We start from the raw sequence: 20,108 nt of genomic DNA on the forward strand, positions 1-20,108 counted from the left end.
ATAAGCAAATTCTGCTTAAAAGAATGAGGTATACTACAGCAAATAAACAGGCTGAGGGTTAGGGTTTTATATTTACTAGTTTTAGGATTTTCCAAGTCATTGGCCTAAATAGTACCAAAACAGGAAATGCTATATTTGAAGTGTGTATATATATGTGTGTGTGTATATCTATATCTATCTATCTATATATATACACACAAGTTGAGGGGTATATATAAATTAATAAATCTGTGTATATATATATATGTGTGTGTGTGTGTGTGTATATATATGTGTGTGTGGAACTGCTTGATCCCTCCTGAGTTTACAGCTGTTGTTTTTTTTAACCTGGAGACCTAAGCGCAGGGCAAGCTTGTGGGTCTTAAACCTGCTCTTCTCCCAAGCTTCATCTGTAATGATTCAGTCCTTCCATGTGTAAAGGTTGCCCACGCTCTGATCTGCCTCTGCACCCCTATTTCCAGCTCCCAAGTCTCATTCTCAGAGCAGAAATCTGGGCTATTTTTCTACTGCACCTGCAACCCCACAATTAATACCTTATGCTGAAAAGCAGCCAAGCAGCCTGACTGCTGCCCAGCTCCTGCCCCTATGCTTGCTCCCTTCACCTGCCTTTATACCTTTATTCAAGTCTGCTGCATCCCTGGAGCCTTTGTCTACACTACACCAGCATGCACTGGATCTTCTTCCCCCGTCCCCACTCCTGCATCCTTCCTGTCTGTGTGAGTAAAATTGATTGAATAGGAGTTGTAGGGTTCAAAGAACAGATTAATGGAGGTGACAAGCCAAAATGTTCAAAATCACCTCAAATCCTATTAAAAAGCAACTAGCAGTCTTAGTGTATACTGACACAAAATTATTGCTGTTCTAGAGGTGCACAATCTAGCAGATAGGTGTCTTGTGGAGATCAATTAGCTGCTTCAGGTCATAAATTCAGCTGACCTAAGGTGGTTAGCTCACTAAATATGTTTAAGATGATGCTCCCTAGGCTTTTGTAATTATTTGTCCATGATGTTCTCAGGTTGCTAAGTAATATTTCATTTCTTCAATATTATATATTGGAGAAGCAAATAAAAGGTAAGAAGCACATAAAAGTGTTTTTGAACAAATATCTTAATCACGGGCTATTTCTGTGTAATTTAAGTTCCCTTTTTTCCCCTCCTCCTTGTATTTATGTTCTTTTCCCTCAGGTGTTTTTGTTCTGACTCAGATCATTAATGTATTCCGGACAATACCTCTGACTTTTAAGGACCAATTTATTATCGCCTATGGAGGCCTCCGAGGAGCTATTTGTTTTTCACTTGTATTTCTGCTTCCTCCTGCTGTGTTTCCCAGGAAGAAATTGTTCATCACTGCTGTTATTGTGGTGATATTCTTTACTGTTTTCATTCAGGTAGTACCTCTCATCTTCTGGACTACTTCTTTCTCGGACAGGTTATAAATAAGCAATGGGTAGACAAACAGATGTTGTAACTTACTGGAAGGAACATACTTGAAGGTACTCTCCATAGTCACAGTTTAAAAAAAAAATTCTATCCATACCACAGGCAGGTAGCAAAAGTATGCTTGATATTAAGTATTTATGCTAACATATAAGTAGTATTAAGTATTTAAGACCTTGTGAGGTTGGAAGAGAGATAAAAGATATTCTGGGTACACTTCCAGCACTAATTCCTTTCTTAGAATGTTGAAATTTGTGCAGTTACTCGGGAGTTCAGTGTTGGATACAGTACACAGTAGTTGGGGAAAGGAAGACACTGAGGGCCTGCACAGGTGAACTGGAGTCTGGGTGTTAGGAAGTGATGCTGCAAACCAGCTGGACATCCCTACAAAAGCACCAGGTGTGCAGAAGAATGTGAACTTGTCTTTGGTGACCAGCTGGCTATGGAGGCCTGGTCAAGAGTGGCCAAGAGACAGAGAAGAGACTGAAACCTGGAAAGTGTAGAGGCAGTCAAGTCTGTCAAATAAGCATGTCAGACTAGTCATTTTTAGACAGAGCAGTGAGAGAGATGTGAGTGGCTATTAATGAAATTTCATATCTGTGGGAAAAAAATATATATATTTTTTTTTTTACCCTGCCTTTTACATGGATAAAAGTGCTGTAGGAAGTAGCAAGTATACATGCTGATGCTTGGGAAAGAGGAAAAGGTAGAGGTCCATTAGTTGACTTAAGCTGTGAAAACTGATTTTGAAGGACAGAATAATTTAAAATATGGAGACAAATGGAATGTGTTATAAAATGCCACATGGTTTACCAAAGGAAAACCTGGTGTCATTGATAAGGCAATTTATTTTCTAGAGTAAGGTCATCTGACTGGATTATTGCAAATCATTGGGGAGGGGTCCACACAGGAGATTGTTAGTGTAACTACTTGTTAAACTGAGGTTTAGATTGACATTAGGATGATTGTAAAGTGAATGAGGAAGGAGCTCACGGTTTCTCCTATAAATGGAAATAGAAGCTTATGGTCCTTTGGGTCAGAAAGGACCTCTGGGGGTCTCTAGTCCGACAGTGTTACCAAAGCAAGGCCACCTTCAAAGCTAGATCGTGTTACTCAGGGCCATGTCAAGTTGAGTTCTGAATATCTCTGTAGACTGAGATACCCCAGCCTCTCTGGGCACCTGCTCAAGTTTTCAACCACCCTGGCCAGGTAATAGGCTGATGAGATGATAATAATGGAATTCCTTGAAGATGGTTCCTGAGGGTGGTTTTCTTTAATGTTGTCGTTACTGACCATGGCACGTAAGTGTAGGAGTTTTTGTTGCTGATTGTTTCTTGATGACAGACTTTGAAAAGTGTTCTCAGGGTGACAGTGAGATAAGAGTATCTTGTAGAAAGAACTGAGAGCCAGTATGATAGAAACAGAATGAAATTGAACAGTAATAAAGTGCCAACATGTTCTTGCTAGGACTTTCTTACAAGGAATTTATCTTATGAAATGGGAAGCTTTGGAAAAAAATAGAGAGGGAAAAAGACACAGGTGTACTAGTTGGTAATGGGCTAGATTTTAAGTCAACACTACAGTAGGAACAGAAGAAAGGCAAATGTAATCTTAAGATATACTGAAACAGGTGTTTCCATCAGAGCATAGTGTCATGTTCTGGAGTGAACACAAGACTGGTAAGTCTGTCATGTGAAAGGAGACCAGGATGCCTTGGCCTTGGCAAAATGAAGGAGAAGAGGGACTATAATTACTGTTTATATGAGGGAGTGAACACTGTTTAAACTGAAAAGACAAATGTTGGCACAAGAACAAAGTGGTACACAGTGACCATGATGCAATTAAGATGCAGCTTTCTAATTATCAGAACAATAAGGTTCGGGATGAGTGTTCCATTATGAGCAATGGGGCAAAGAAACCTAACTATTTTTAAGATAAAACTTGATTCATTTACAAAAAGAAATGTGACCTGGTTGTCTGGGATAGTAGGGACTGATCTCAACACCACAAGAGATTAATTCCTCTCCCCTGTGCCAGTGTGCCCATACAAGTAAACAAATTATGTCAATTCTTCCACAAATAATTATTCGAAACCATTATATCATTCTGTGATAGCCAAAACTTTTTGTTATTTCTCTGAGAACAGTGAGGCAAGGCATGTTTACAAAAAGCCTTGGTATCATGCTCTTAAATAGCAAATTTTAGTATTACTGTTGACATATCTTTGACTACCTGTTTTGGAAGTAGTCACTAAAAGAGAGGACTTTATATGTCCATTTTGAAATTATGAGGAATCTGTTTATTAATTCAGGAAAGAAGTGAGGGGTTTTCTAACACATAGCAGAACTGAAAAAATAGGTTTAAAAATTGTATGGTTGGGATAGATGATGTATTCCTGATAGGGTTTGTTAGGTTGACACTCTAGGACTTAGCTCTAGGGATCCCCTTCCTTCCTTCTGTTGCAATAATGGAGTCTGTGTTGATAAGGACTTCATAGCTATGTGCAACACCTGCTAACCAAAAGATTGAATTCACTTTTATAGTTATTGTGTTCTTTTTTCCTTCACAGGGAATAACAATTCGCCCACTGGTGGAGTTTCTTGATGTCAAAAGGTCAAATAAGAAGCAGCCTGCTGTCAGTGAAGAAATTTATAATAGGGTATGTTGCGGCTTAAGTATCATAGATGAGACCCTCGGATAGATGAAATTCCTAGTCACCTTCAGAAAGACAAGGATTCAGCATACAATATTATGGAGAGGCATGTGCTGTACCAGATTTCTTTTTGATAGCTGTTATAAGAACAATAATCGTAAAGCTTATACTTAACCTTTGGCATTTATCAAAATTATTTTTACATATTATTATTTTGGAATCTTGACTTAATAGTTCAGCTCTTGAAGTAAATTAATATTCTGTAGTTTTTTTCACACATGAGATACATGTTATTTTATAATTTAGCTATATTGGGAAACCCTTGACAATTTAATTGCATTGCATTTGAGTTAATCTAATTAAACAAAGGCAAACTTCTCTTAAACACATGCTTAAACTTACTTAACTCTTACATCATCAGCCTTTTTATGGATTTGTGTTTGCTATGTGTATGTCTCTAATTGTTTCAGAGTATTAGCCCTGCATGTACTTGAATGTATTTCTCCTTGCAGCATGCCTATGGCAAGTGGTTTGAAATTTCAAAAATGAGGAATAATAAGGGCCACATTTAGGAAAGAAGTCAATCTAGGCATCTAGAGAGATGCCTACTGAGAGACCCCTACTATGGTTCTTGAATTAAGTGCAAACATGCTGGCACTGGGATCAAGTGAGATCAGCTGAACTGATTCAGTTTTTTATAATCATAGTAGACTGAGGAAGAATGTGTTTCTAATATTAGGTGAACAGGATGCTCTGAGGTGAGACTAGACCACAGTTCCCTAAAAAAGGAGCTCAGGACCTGATGCTGGCTCTCTCAGTTCTGTCCTGTGCATCTTGAGGGGCTGATGCTGATGTGGGAAGCTTCTTCCTACTCAGACTCTCTTCTCCACAAAATCATACCTGCTTCACTGTCAGGCCTGGGGAAGTCCCAGGCATAGTACAGAATGGTTAGGGAATTTCAAATAAGTGAAAATATGGTATAAAACTTTAGTTTCATGCAGGAGCTGAGCAAGATCAACATTGAGGAAATTAGCAACTAACTTCTGTCCTTTTGGGGCTGTGAGCTAAGGAAGGTCTGGGGGGAACAAAACAGATTCTGTCTCTGAGCTTGGTTGAACTGCATTGGTAAAACTGAAGCATTGTCCTGAATTGTGACTAGATGTTTCTGTTTGAAAGTAAGTTGGAAGCTAGTAATGTCTAAGGGCAAGCTGTGTGATAAGTTTATGTAATGAACCAATGTTTTCCTTTAGTTCTTTGACCATGTGAAGACTGGAATTGAAGATGTGTGTGGACACTGGGGTCACAACTTTTGGAGAGATAAGTAAGAGTGGCATTTAAAACTTTTTGTTATACAGGAGAGGCTGAAATGGCTCAGCAGCAACGAACAAATGCTGTTGGGCATTGTATTTAATTTTCAGCATTTATTCTTGAAAACAAATGGTTGTTTTTAGAACATGTGGGTTTCAAAGGAAAAGCAGCAGAACAATGTCTTTTTACTAAACCACAAGCAAGTAGAACAAAATATCCAGCTGGGAAAAAAGGCAGCCCTCTGATCCCAGGGTAAAGTATGGTAACTTCTGAGTGCGCATGTCCTCTCCCTGTTTCTGACTATTTCAGAGCATTTCCTGTATGTCTGCTGAGCCTTTCATCCCATCCAGCTCTCCTGCTGCAAATTGTATGGCTTAGCGGTGTTCAGTGAGAGGTTAGTTCCCTGTTTGATGGTAACCATACAAAAGCTATTGGACTTCCTCTAGAAAGATCAAGGCAGTAGCAGGCATGAGGTGCATGAGAGATCCTAATGTCAGGCACTCCACAGTTCTTAATGGTATTATTTAAGACTTAGTGTCACTGAAGAAGATTACCCCTGGAAATACCTGAATAATTCATACTTTAACTGTAGCTGCTGAATCATCATCATCATTGGTTTGGATCTAATTCCCTTTTCTCAGAAACACTCTTAGACACAAATTCTTTTGACCCAAAGTGTTGGCATCACTTACCCACCTTCTAGTCACTGCTCCAAGAAGAATTCAAGTGTTTTATACAAAGAGGAATGTCACCAGGAGGAAGGGCTGAGGAGAGCTCTCTCCAAATGACTTGGGGGAAACTCAGAGGTGTGACATGGTTACAACTTTTCTTTGCTCAGTCTGATTCTCCTTCAGCCTGTGTGAGATCTTTCATTAAAAGATTACAGAGCGAAGGAGTGTCCCACCTCTTCATGACCTTCAAACCCAAATTCAAGAATAATTTCAGAGTGGTTGAGGGCAAAATATTTTCTGCAAACAAAATCCCCCCTTCTGTAACCAATATTTTTTCAATAAGCAACCAAGAGGGTCACAGTTACTTTAAAGGAAGGGAGAACTTCCAAAGTTTTACAAGAACAGGCTAAAATTTCAAAGAAAAAGCAGTCGGTGCAAATTTAGACCTTTTATTTGTTATTACAGTAAATATTTAATGTTCTCTTTGTCTTGAGGAAAACAGAGAATTAAAAATAATATTTTCTAATAACACAGAATACCTTAAAGTTAAAAATTGCTGCTATGGAGACTGTCCATTACCATATTAACAAAAACACGTTAAAACTATCTATCTGAAGTAAACATGAAATTGACCCTGTCTTATGTTCCTCAGCGTGGGTTGTTAATATGAACAGACACATTCCCAGAGAATAAACTCCTTTAAAATTGCAGTAAGTAAAGTATACTGGCTTTCCTTAACTATGCACAGTAAAATTAACTGGTTGGGCTGGTTTGCCTCATTTACAGGTTTAAGAAGTTTGACAATAAATACCTGCGAAGACTTCTAATCCGCGAGAACCAGCCTAAATCCAGCATTGTTTCTTTATACAAGAAGCTAGAAATAAAGCATGCCATCGAGATGGCAGAGAGTGGAATGATAAGCAAGGTCCCTTCATCGGGCTCTCTCAGGTAAGCAAGAGATACCATTGTGGCCAAGCATCTCCTCTGGGTCACAGAATTTATTTCACAGCCCGGTCTGTAGGCAGTATAATCACTTTGACATAGGACACTTTGTGTCTGAATATCACCAGAGCAGTAAGAGGATGTGAAACAAGACCCTTTTCTCTGTAGCTCACTTGGTGAGCTGTGCTCTTCCAGAGTGTGTAGTTTTACTGGGACAGCTGCTCACTGGAACATTGATTTGCTGTTTAGAACAGAGCTGGGCTTGAACATGTGCCTGCCCATCTGCTGAGAATAGCTACAGGGGAAGCCTGAGGGGCATTTTGAAAAGTACCTAAATCAAACTTACAATTTCATGTAATTTATATCACATTTGGGAGACTTAGTTTTGCTTCTTATCACTGACTCAAATGAAATCAAGATTTCGTTTCTCCATGTTACGTTTTCACCTGTTCCTCGGTTGTTTTGAACTGTTGTTTCCAGCTTTAACAAAGGAAATAGTTAAAATGTAACTCCCAGTCATAAATATAAAACCAATCTTTTTCTCTCTCTCTCTTTCCTCTACTTTTTTTTTTATTCATCCTGCAACAGTGAATATCATGAAGGAAAGATAAAGCCGCTTTCTCCCACTGAAATGGAAAACATGCGGGAAATATTAACAAAGAATCTCTACCAAATACGACATCGAGTAAGGATGAAGTTTTTCATTCTTAAATATCCCACTGATCTTTGAATATGCTGATTATCGTCCTAACATATCTTTGGGCTAGTACATCTGCTCTACCACAGAATAATAATAAATGCTCTTATTTACCTCTGTTGCCTGGAATCTGTGTCCTACAGTAGCATATCCATACTCCTTAGTGTAAATAGCTTACTTGATCTTATACTACTGATAAAGCTTAATGCTTTTGTCATATTACCTCCAATATACTTATAGTATTAAAATAGGCTCATAGGTGCAAATTCGACCCAACACTGTCTACTTATATCAATATTTTGGTCACTCCATGATATGGGATTAGATTTCCTATTTGCCTCCCGTTGTGAAGTTGTTTGTATTAAGAACAGAGGTGATGAGCTGGAAAAATAGCGAACTAAAAGCAAAAGGACGTTTCACATTTACCCTCCTGTGGCTAAGTAGTTTGAATGCCTGAGCCCTTGGAAAACATTCAAAAATGGAGCAAGCTTCAGCTTGCTGGAGGTAAAAATGACTTCCCCCTAGGTGACTCATCACTTTCAAATATGCGTCCTTGACATACTGACCGAGCTACTACAGTGTGGGGGTGAACACTGTATTAAGCCAGCTTTTTCCATTTTGTCTTTCATTATAAATATCAGCAGGTTAAATAAAAAACAAAGCACCAAACAAAACAAGTGATGGTGAAGCAGATGACTAAAAAAATGCTGGCATAATTACTCTTCTTGCTCCTAATCATCTGCAATATGATTTTGTTCACAAGGATTTATGATGCTTATTAAAACATTAAAAGCAAAAAGCCTGTTTTGCCCTGTTCATATAGTTCAACACATTTGTCATCATGCTTTTCAGGCTGTGATCACTGCTTTTGTATTTTAGACAATGTCCTACAACCGACATAGCCTGGCTGCAGATGCAAGCGAAAAGCAGGCCAAAGAAATTCTGATCCGTCGCCGGCACAGCCTTAGGGAAAGCCTGAGGAAAACAAACAGCCTGTCAAGAGAAAGACCGGTACTTGCATTTATTATTATCTTTTTTTTTTTTTTTTTATAGAAAGCAATTCTTTGTAGTTAATTGTCATGCAGAAAAAAAGATCTTCTGACATGCAGAAAAAAAAATCCTGAATTTGGAAGACAACTGTACGTATAATGTCACCCTTCCACCTTGAGTTGCACACATGGGCCCCTTATTCGTGTTGAACACTTCAGCAAAGCTTCAGTCTTGTAGAATGTGATATGAAAATGGGATCTGATGACATAATTTTACCTTAGAGAAGTTGAACAGGCTCTGTACACAATGTACTACCAAGGTCAGTATTCTCTATGAGTATTTTGAAGATCTGTGGATAGTTGAGATAAAAATTACTTTAAAATAGAAAAACTATTTACAGTATGCCTCAAATTATGGGAAAGAGATCTTTTAATTGAGTCATTCAGAGTGAACTCTTCACTTGAAAAATGGTGTAGTATTCATAAAATATAGTCAGGACTTCAGGTTTTGACACAGAATAGGGACACACCTTCTACCTACAAGAACTGCTGTGGCATGATAATATTTGGCTCTCTGAAGCAATCCTGCAATACCCCCACTGTAAACTTCTGGCCATATTTGAATGGAGCACAATGAATCAGCAGGGAAGCTGATCCTTCAAATCATATCAGGTATCAAGGAAATTAACCATCCTATAAATACCTATTTTCATGTTACAGGAATACTTAGTATCTGTTGTCTCAATGCATACACTTGTCCATCAGCTGAGGCTGGAATAATGCCTCCAAAAGTGCTGTATCTCATTACCAGGGCTACTGTGGTGTTAATTGTGACAATAAGACTGTTCCTGAATGATTTTTTTCACTCTCAACCACAATTACATATGTTGTCTTTGTCATACAAGTATATGATTTCTAGGTGGAATAATCAGGAGACTCAGCATGATTTTTGTGTCAGGGAGAGAAATAGGGTCACTTAAAACTTTTTAAAATGCACAGGCTTTAATTTTAAAAATAATTACTTATACATAAATCCACCACAAAGGGGAGAAGAAAAAGAGAAAAGAGAGGAAAATAAGAAAAACCAAAAGAGGAAAAATATCTCACAGAAAATAAATTTCCTGTCCTTTGAATGTGCCACAATTCATGGTACAAGCAGAGGAGAGAGAGTAGACTGTAAAGTTTTTAAAAAATCTTTGTAACAAATTTAAGAAAGGATGTCCTTGAGAAACTTTTGAATTTTAAAAAAAAGCAACTTGTCCTGGAAAGTACCTCTCATGTTCCAGGAAGTATGAGGTGTTCTCTGCTCCCAGGGTCTTTAAAGCTTATTCTGAGGAAAACAAGAATTTTATGCCCTGAACTGGTAAATGATCACGCTAGTGCCTAACTTCTCTGTCAACTTCAGTGTGACTAGTCAACTGTATAAAGTCATTTATATGTATAAAGCACTTGCAGAATCAGAATACAGATTAGTTCTTGTGCCCAAGCTTCAGTCTCAACCAAATTTTTGCAGCTGACTAATAAAAAGTTTCTAACATGGAGTTGCATGAATTGCCATGCTTGCAGTGTTTGCCTTCCTTAGGAAAACCTGTACAGGCAAGGTTGAAGTTAGAGACCATACATTTATTAACTCCGATCTCAGAGGGCATTTCACTAGGCTTTCATTTGATTAAGCTGTATGAGATTACTCAGTCTTTGCCTTAGTTAGCACAGCAATCAGCATTGAGTGTGTAGTAAAAGATCACATATTAGCTAATCCCAAACTACTTCCCAGCCCTTTAGCTATATAAATCTGTTCAAGCCTCAGATGTGTATCTGAACACACATTATGCATGTACACTGGTCTGCAGTAACTTAACATTTTTTGTATTTTTTCACACGCAGGCTGCTGCAAATACAAAAAGATTCCTTTCACTTCCTAAAAATACTAAACTCCCAGAGAAACTACGAGTGAGAAACAAAACATCTTCCAGAGGTAATGAAAAATTTTCTGCTGTCTCTCACTGTGCTGCAGTCATTTTGCATACATAGAAGGAAAGTTTTTCAAGGAATGATGTATAGAAATCAGAATATTAGAGCATTAAAAGCAGTGGGTCCTAAAGCAGGAATTTGAGTGTGGAGAAATGCCCTGGACAGCAGCATTTTGTGGGGCTTTCTCACTTCCTATTCCATAGTGGCATAGTCTTTGCAGCACATCTCCTCATGTGAGCAAGCTGCAGCCTGAAGCACTTCTGCACCAGGAATACTGCTATGGCTCATTCTTCTTGTCTTTATTCCATAATGTCCAGATATCCCTCTTGGATTGTGAGGCTATTTGGTTTCTTTTCTCACTGGGGTCAGGGTAGAGGACACTGCTCTGAGAACCAAACCAGAGAGGAGAATGAGAACATGAAGTCTGGTTTATTGTTCTTATGAAGAACTTCTCAAAATGCTCTAGGTTACAAACAAGTGCTTAATTCCCGCCCCTGCCCCCTGCCTCTGTGTAAATTCACAAATGTCTTTATATTGGAGTTCTTGAATTCTAACAAAAAAAATTAAAAACAAAATCTGGAGGAAGACAACTATTAGGTGTGAAAACTTTGCCCAATTCTGTATATTACTTTTGATTAATACTGGTTGCATTACCATGCTTATACCGTGCTCAGGAGCATTTCCTTTCATGACAATCTACTATCAAGATCTCTTGCTGGGAAGATTAAATCTCTGCACAGTTACTAAAATGTCCTGATCTCCACCCTAATTAGTTTTCCACTCTTCCCAGTTAATTTAGCAATAGAGCATGGTTTTGTCTTTCAATAATTACGTCTTTGCTCTCCTGAATGTAGGATGCCGTTTATTCTGTAGTTATGTCTGCAGAGGTCACCTACTGTCACCTAGAATTAGAGAGGAAATGTGCCTCCAGATTATTCAATTGTCAAAAAATATATTATTTGACATACTTAGGAGGGAAAAAGCCTGAAAACACAGTCTGATGAAGACCTTCCTTGATATATAATTATCTGGGTGAATGGACAATTACATGGTCATATATTTTGTTGACCCCTTCTTCATCTTTTTAAAAGAAATAACATGAAGGCTCCTAATGGAAGTTGTTATTATGACAGTTGCACAATACACAGTTCTTTACTTTGATAAAGAAAATAAAATATCATATCTGACTTAAGACTAAGAATGAATCTGAAGCATTCATAAATTACTGTTAAAATAATGATCAAATTACTCAAATGCACAAGTTTTGATGAAGATGTTAATTCATTTTAAAGAAGTCTGCTGAGGAGATAATATGCATGTGTGTACATCAAGGCATTCTCCAGCTTGGTTTAATCTGATAGTGATCATCTATGAGCATTCCCTTAAACAAACATACCCTCTTTCCTTTGACCATTTTCTACCCTACTGTGAGCTGGTGAAATAATCTGCACCACTTGCAACCTGTAGGATTTGCCATGTGTATTTTCTTTCATGTCTGACATTCAGGCATATTAGGGATAGGATATTTCCTCCCACCTATACATTGACCTTGAAAGATCCTTTGCTTGGTAGACTATTGATGCTCCTTTTCCAGTCATATTTCTGGAGCCCCTGTACATGTTAAGCTCTGGAAGTGCCTCTCAGTTTACATTTCATGGGCTGTGAGAGTAAGAAATCTAATTTTTGTATCCTGCTTGGGTGTAAGCAAGGCATAGACCCCTAGTACCTCAGAAAAAGAGAGGTTTTCCATGTCCAGAGCCAGAACTGGAGAAATGTCAATTTAAACAAGGAGGCACTTGGCAATCAAGGAGCAGCTGATTGAGGCCTTCCTAAAAATCACAGTTTTGAGGGGAGAGGTATTTGTAAGTCAAATATGTCCTCTATACTGGTTATAGTTGAGTTAAGAGGCTTTTGTTACTGGATCTAATCTAAAAGCACTGAATTTAGGAAAAACAGGAAAGCTTTCTTCTATGGCTACTAGTGCTCAGTATGCTGTTATTTGTATACTCCTGGAACAGTTATATTCTGCACTTAAAATTTTAATTTTGTTTTCAATTAACAGTGGGTGACAGCAGTGACTCTGAGTTGGATGCCTCTACTACAGTGCTCAATCTAAGACCCAGAGCAGGGAAAATCTTGAGAGACCAGAGACTGAGACAGCAGAGGCCACTGCCTGAGTTTAGGGTGGAATGGAAGAATGAAGTTGATGGGAGCCAGGATGGACGAGGAGAGCAGCAGGAACCAAGCACCTTGCCTCAGCCGTCCATTGGGTTCAGGCAGCCACTGCTCACAAGACCAAGATTTGGCACTTTGAGCAGGGAAGATTTGACTGCAGACCACGGCTCAGCAAGGCCTATGCCACCACCACGGTTAGTTAGGCAGGCGTCGCAAGGGGAAAGGCAGAGAAATAAACCCGAGAACCAGCCGTACTGATTGTAGCCAAAAGACAACTATTGCTAATAAATCATGAACATACTGAATTGGGATTCTACACTATCTGATCAGACTGTGGGATCCATTAAAATAACCAAACAAGCCTCAGTTTGGGTCTAACCACTTCCATTTGAGTAAAGTCAATGTCTTTAACCAAGTGAAAGGAATACTGGAGCAATTGCAAAGCTGAAGATTAATAAGAATCATCTCTTTTATAAATAACTTATGGCAACGCTTTAATTTAATTAAATTATTTCCACTATTAAGATAGTATGGAAATGTGCCTTATCACATCATATCTTATGGAACCAAGTCTTGGAAGTTCAATACCCAGTTATCCATTGAAAATTATTGTTCAAAGTCCAGTGATGAATGGATTCTTAAAAAAAAAAAGTGTATCATTTCGTATTTTATTTATAATCAATAATACTTGTTTTATCCAGAGCTTTAATATGAGTAACACTGAAAATTGCACAATGCACCTACCATATAGACTTCTAAAGAAGAATAAATATATTCCTGAAGCCTAGTTTGTTCGAGGACCTGTGATGCAGAAAAAGAGGAAGAAGAGAAGGAACAAGCTGTAGGAGCAGAATTGCAAATACGGCTTATAAAAAGGACTTGCAACAGAGACAAGACCTGAATAGCTTGAATTTTTACTTTCTGAATTTTTGGCAATATGTTACCTTTGAAAGGTACTAAGGATCACCAAAGAAAAACTGAATTACCTTGGCTTTCACTAATGTCAGCAAGAGCTGAGAGCAACTAGCGGGACACCAGAAGGCCTAAAAAAAGAAAACTTCAAGTGGATAAATAATGTTCTTAATCAAAATTGCTTTTTGCACCTTAGTTTCTTGGTTGCAATGCAAATACAGCAGTAGAATAGTTGCAGAGCACTGCACATAGATAAAGCAAGCAGTCTCCTGTTTGAGTCAGGGACCACTAAGATTCAAGAAAGCTTGCTCACTCATGCTTGTGTTTTACTTTTTGTTTCCTCATCTATAAAAGGGGAAAGATAATCTTTTCTTCATCTGAGCTATGCACTCCAAGGAAACAGAAATGTTCCGTCTAATTTGTTTTTACAGAAAAGTAGCAGAGAAGGGCCCTGGAATCAGATGAAGTCACTGTGCACCTTAATTAAAGTGGACTTCTTGATCCTAGTGCCAATGGCTGCCATTTGAAGGCATATGGGAAGGGAGGGTGTATTAAAATAATCTCAACTGTAGCTCTCAGGAATTTGCACTTTCTGTCCCACTTAATCTAAGTACTAAGCTTGCTTTAGCACAGATACACATTTCAGCACAATGCAGAAATCATTTCCATCCTACTTGTTACAGCATTGATAACTTTCATTGAAGAATGTACACTGTGAAATCATAACTATTCTCTTTCATTAGCACGTTTCTAAATCTGTGGGCAATAAGATTAATTTTTTTATTATTTAAGCTTGTTTTGAAAAACCTATTAAAAATCAGTTTTCTTTTAAAATCACAGGGTAGATTTCTTTTATATGATTGTGGGTGGGGTTGATAAATGCAGATTTAAGACTTTCCTTCTTCTAACAGCTTTTCCAAAATATTTATTTCATGTATGTATTGGAAATGTCAAACCTTCCTAAGCTCATTCCTTGGCACAGGCCTTTTATTATTTTTTTCTCTGTTCCAGCTATGAAAGTTTCTGCTGTGTGGCAAATGCAAAGTCTAAGCTGCAGAGGGATGGCTGTGTGAATGCTATAATCTCAATCAAAAGCTCAATGATGATTATCAACAAATGATTTTTGTGGAAATCAATACTTACCTGTCCTTTAATGATCATCTCTTGTTTAGAAATAAAATTGGGTTCAAGCAAAGCCAGCAAGTTTTAAAAACAAATTTAAATTTGTCTTTCAACAGGAAAGTATGTTTCATCAGTAAAATCGTCAGTGAATGCTCTGTCACTGCATTAACTGGGATCATGTTTAAGTAAGGAAAAAGCCTTGAGTTTGGATTTCAGTTTTGAGACCACATCCTCCTTGCAGATCAGAATGCTTATATTAGGTGTTTTATATCAGGTCCATCTGAAGTCTGACAACATAAATAAATGTGAAATGTTGCACACTGACATTTAGTTTACCCTCTGTGGAGTTTTCTCATTCATGTGCTGGTAATGACCAAGCATTTGGCTTCTATCTGGGGAAAACTGTCTTTTATTTTTTTCAAATGGTTGTTATTTTTTTATATGGCACAATTTTAAATAATGAATGCAGGTTTCAGGAACCTTACTGCTATGCTGGTTGCCCATTAGTGCAGTGCATGCTCAGATCTTGGTACTTAAAAGTGGGTGCCCCGTAGTACAAGCACATCAAATTGAAGGTTGTTTTTATGAAATATAGTTTTAAACTCTTGGTGTTTCAAAACATCATAGCATGTTGTTACCTTTCCAAATCACTTTAGAATCCACAGAATACAAGCATTAAGAGCATCAAGGCACATCTGCAGCATGCTTACACTGTGAAGCACAATTGCAAATCTCCTGGGACTCTGTGTCCTTACAAGTACACTCTGCCTTCCTCACTCCTGCTCCTCCCACCCTTTTCAGGCTCTGCTCTGCTACCGCTGAAACAACCCCTTGTCATCTCTGGGAACTGATTTCCTGAGTGTTCTCTTTTTCAGTAGCAATGACAGCAGCAGGTGACACAGTCAGTGTCTAAGGTAACCCATTTCATTCAACTCTTGCTCTAGTTCGGGTCAGAGGTTTACCTTTTTATATCTTTTTTTTCTTTGTTTGTTTTCCTGCAAGGTCAAAACAAGTTAGATAGCACTTTTTGAGTTTTCAGAGGAGACACTTCATCTTGTGTCAACGAGAGTCTGTCTGCTGGAGATGAAATGCCCAATAAATCTGTCCTCGAGCACCATCTGATGGGGAAAGTCATGTATTGACTGGGGACATGTTTCTCACTTTTTCAGGAAACCACATGTTCAGCAGTGATGGGGAAACATGCCAAAGCCACATAAAAATGTTGTTTCCAGATGGACTACCCAGCACACTCTGTAGTATAAATATTTTAGTGTGTTTTTGATGAAGCAAGTCCAGTTTTATAGTTTTAGGGAAAATATGTATGTTCCACTCTGCATTAGGGTTTTCTGAGAATTTCTTTCCCCCTTCAGCTGCTGAGTGGCCTATAAATTGAAAGTAAATACATCAGAAAGTAGGTATAGCAAGGGCTAGAATAGATAGACATCCAGTTATCTGTTTTAGGTAGATATATGAAAGTTAAAACAGTATTTTGCCATGAAGGGCAAAATTTTAAGGACTGTCCTACTTGGTACTAAAGTATAATGCAAACTTCACTGAAACCAGTTTAACAAAAGAAAACTGTGCTGCCTAACAATTTAAAAACTTTAGCATATACCACACAGAAATCACATGGAAAAACAAAGTTTAAAAATTTGCCAAAATAATATGCCTGTTGTTATGAAGAGTATCTTGGGCTCTCTGGGAGCAAGCACACTTCACTCTCCACCAATTCCAGACATCAGCTGATGCTGCAAGAAATGCACCATTTCCAAAATTGTCCAAGTTCTGCCAACATTGGCTGGAGCAATGCTTTTGTACTACAAGAGCTCTGATCCTATAAAAATATCCTTGTAAGTATGCATAAAACATGGCATCTGCAATACACAGTCCCAGCCATGCCAACAATAGATCAGAGGCTCAGGCCAGAAAACATGGAGGAGGGGGTATCAAGTCCAAGGATGAGTAGGAGGAACCACTTTAGGACACAGTATAGATAGAAATCATGACTACCTGATTCAGGTGCTGTTTAAATCCAGATTAGTAGAAGGACTAACAGTCCTTTTTTTTTAGCCTTTTTTTCAGCAGATCATGATATAACTTTCAAGATAAACCTGCAGCTGTGCTTGACACTGTCTGTTGTAATAATGGCCATGAAGACTCTCTTAAAACTGTCAAGTCAAAGAGTTTCATCTCCCTCCTGGCCTATCTATTAGATGGCCAGACCATCTAATAAACAAGGGGAGATTGGTTTAGCATTATTCCCTTCCCAAGATGGCAAACCCTGATATGGTTCCCACACAGCATTGACATGCTTTGGAAACCCTTTCATCCTGAGAGACTTGGCAGAATATGAGGGACAAAAATTGCAGAAGGGTAAGCAGTAGTTAGATGGCTGCGCTGGTGACCCTCAGCGGTTCACGTGCTCAGTTTAAATTTGTCATTTATTACAATAGCATCCTTATTGCCACAGGTTTTGTTTCAAGAAGTAATTTTTTTTTGCCACAAAAGGAAAAGTCATTTTAAATACTCCAGTTTACTTAATTTATTTTTCATCTATTACACATTTGGAAGGATGACAGACTTTCCTATTGTGAAGCACATTTCAGAAAATAGTTCTTTGATACTGCGATTTAAAATAATTAGAAATTTGGATTAATTTCTCTTTGTAAGTTAACACATAAGGTTTTTAAGGCTTTCCTTTAAAATAAGCTCCACACTCTTTCGTTTTTAAAAGCAGTCTGACCTTCATTCACAATCATTTGATTATCAAAGTTCAGACTCCAATATACTCCCTTACAAGATTCATGATCAGCTCTTTGTGAGTGGCTATAGAGGTGCTTCTCTGAGAAGCTGCCAAAAGCTTCCCCTGTGTCCAGCAGAGCCAATGCCAGCCAGCTCCAAGATGGACTTGCTGTTGGCCAAGGTCATCAATCAGCGATGATAGTAATGACTCTGGGATAACACATATAAGACAGAAAAAAAAAGATTATTGTGCAGAAGTAATTGTGGCCAGAGAAGAGAGGAGTGAGAATATGTGAAACCATTCTGCAGACCCCAAGGTCAGTGAAGAAGGAGAGGGAGGAGGGGCTGCAGGCACCAGAGCTGAGATTCCCCTGCAGCCCATGGTGAAGACCATGGTGAAGCAGCTGTCCCCCTGCAGCTCCACAAGGGAGCAGATATCCACCTGCAGCCCGTGAAGGAGCCCTATGCTGGAGCAGGTGAATGCCCAAAAGGCTATGACCCTGTGAGAAACCTGCACTGGAGAGGGCTCTGGCAGGGACCTATGGACCCAGAGAGAGTGGAGCCCATGCTTGAACAGGTACACTGATTGTACTTCTGACCCTGTGAGGGACCCGTGCTGGAGCAGCCTGTTCCTGAAGGACCGCACTGTGTGGAAGGGACCCACGCTGAAGCAGTTCATGTACTGTAGTCTGTGGGAAGGACTCACATTGGAAGAGCCTGTGGAGGACTGTCTCCCGTGGAAGGGACCCCATGCTGGAGCAGGGGAAGGACTGACTCCTCTCCGTGAGGAAGAAGCAGCAGCAGCAGCAACATGGGATGAACTGACAGTAACCCCCTTGAATTGCAGCAGGGGAGGAGGTAGAGCACAGAAAGAAGGCAGGGGTGTGGGGAGGTGTTCTTAAGATTTATTTTACTTCCCATTATCCTGCTCTGATTGATTGGTAATAGATTTAATAATTTCCCCAAGTCAAGTCTGTTTTGCTCATGACAGTAATCAGTTTGTGATCTTTCCCTGTCCTTATCTTAACTCACGAGCCTTTTGTTATATTTTCTCTCCTCTGCCCAGCTGAGGAGGAGAGTGATACAGCGTCTTTGGTGGCTACCTAGTGTCCAGCCAGGGTCAACCCACCACAATTGGTATGTTCATAAAGGATCTCTTCAAATGTGCACAGCCTACAACAGCATGAAAAAAAAATCTTACATTTGCTTCATCATTTAAAAGCAACAAAATCAATACATATCACTATGCTGCCAGCTGTTTTACAGATATTATATTCCTATATACACAATGTCTTCAACATGGCCTAATCAAAATTGTCAGAAAAGTCACTTTTACCAAAGTGAAAATTTTTAAAGGCAAAAACCAAAAAAAAACCCAAACCAACCAAAACCAAATCAAGCCCCTACCCTTCCTACATGCCCAAGGAAACCAAGCCAAAATAAAGTAACAGCAAGTAAGAGAAAAATCTTAATTTCCAGTGATTTGCTGGTAGAAACTCTCTTCCTTTAGCCCATATTCAGATCTGTTTTATTACAGTCTTCAGATAGTAAAACTGGATTCAAGAAACTTCTTAGTAATTCAGTAGTTTGCCCCCTAGACTGTAGCCAAAAATAGCTGCAACTGCTCCTCCCTCAACTTGAAAGGGGGAGTCACATCTCATCTCTGGGAACATCACTGAATCATCATTCTCTGAACTCGCACGGTTATGGCAACTAAGAGGCAACACATGGGACACAAACGTTGTCTCCAGGCACTAGGAATGGCAGCTTTAAGCACTTCATCTCAAAATTGCTAACTTCTTCTTGGTTGAATCCTTGGTTCCTGTGCTTTTTACATGAAATGGAGGCAGATTCAAATGATCATATGAATCACAGTTGGAAGAAAAAAATATCTGCACTTCTTATTGACTAGAACACTTCTGTACTGTGCTGTAGTTTCAGCAGAGAGAGAGGGGAAAAAGCACAATGACAAGATGATGCATGTGGAATGTCACTTCATTTCTAATCCTTAAAAAAAAATAAAAATAGTGCGACTTTTCTGAACCTGGGGCTGTATAAAGAAGGTGTGTTTCTATGGCACATCAGAAATCATTTTGGCCTACAAGTTAAAAACTTATCTTCTGTAACACGTATTGCAACATGCCCCCAAGACCACAGGCTTCCACAGATTTCTCAGTTTTAGTATTTAACTTCATTTTTATTTATCTTATATGGAGCACCATTTTTCAAAATAAAACAAAATTTCCTTACAGGGGAAAGCACATTTTTCACTTCTATATAAACCAGTGAAGTTGTAAAAATTTTGTAAAAAATATTCAAGCAGCTGTATGTGTTAACAGAAGTCAGACTTAATCAGTGCACCACCTCTGAAAGGCAAATGTTACCTCATATAACCAATAAGTATAAATTACTAAATCATTCATATATATTAATTTTTGAAGCTTTTTTCCTACTCTTTTCCTTCACCCCTTACTGGAGATGAAAAACAGA

General features: G+C 38.6%; 1 protein-coding gene across 1 annotated transcript in view; it reads left to right on the forward strand.

The window, feature by feature from the left end:
• The window catches only part of SLC9A2 (solute carrier family 9 member A2), a 33,189-nt gene extending 17,992 nt beyond the window's left edge, over nucleotides 1-15,197 (forward strand). The window contains exons 5-12 of the mRNA XM_050331667.1: nucleotides 1,185-1,387; nucleotides 4,006-4,095; nucleotides 5,340-5,410; nucleotides 6,855-7,016; nucleotides 7,599-7,695; nucleotides 8,587-8,718; nucleotides 10,581-10,671; nucleotides 12,730-15,197. Coding sequence (XP_050187624.1) covers nucleotides 1,185-1,387; nucleotides 4,006-4,095; nucleotides 5,340-5,410; nucleotides 6,855-7,016; nucleotides 7,599-7,695; nucleotides 8,587-8,718; nucleotides 10,581-10,671; nucleotides 12,730-13,100 — 1,217 coding nt within the window. The 3' untranslated portion in view covers nucleotides 13,101-15,197. The remainder of the gene's footprint in view (nucleotides 1-1,184; nucleotides 1,388-4,005; nucleotides 4,096-5,339; nucleotides 5,411-6,854; nucleotides 7,017-7,598; nucleotides 7,696-8,586; nucleotides 8,719-10,580; nucleotides 10,672-12,729) is intronic.
• The last annotated feature ends 4,911 nt before the right edge of the window (nucleotides 15,198-20,108 follow it).

This window comes from Myiozetetes cayanensis, unplaced genomic scaffold (genome assembly GCF_022539395.1).
Source record: "Myiozetetes cayanensis isolate MyiCay16 unplaced genomic scaffold, myiCay2020 scf5-8, whole genome shotgun sequence".
Taxonomy (NCBI): domain Eukaryota; kingdom Metazoa; phylum Chordata; class Aves; order Passeriformes; family Tyrannidae; genus Myiozetetes; species Myiozetetes cayanensis.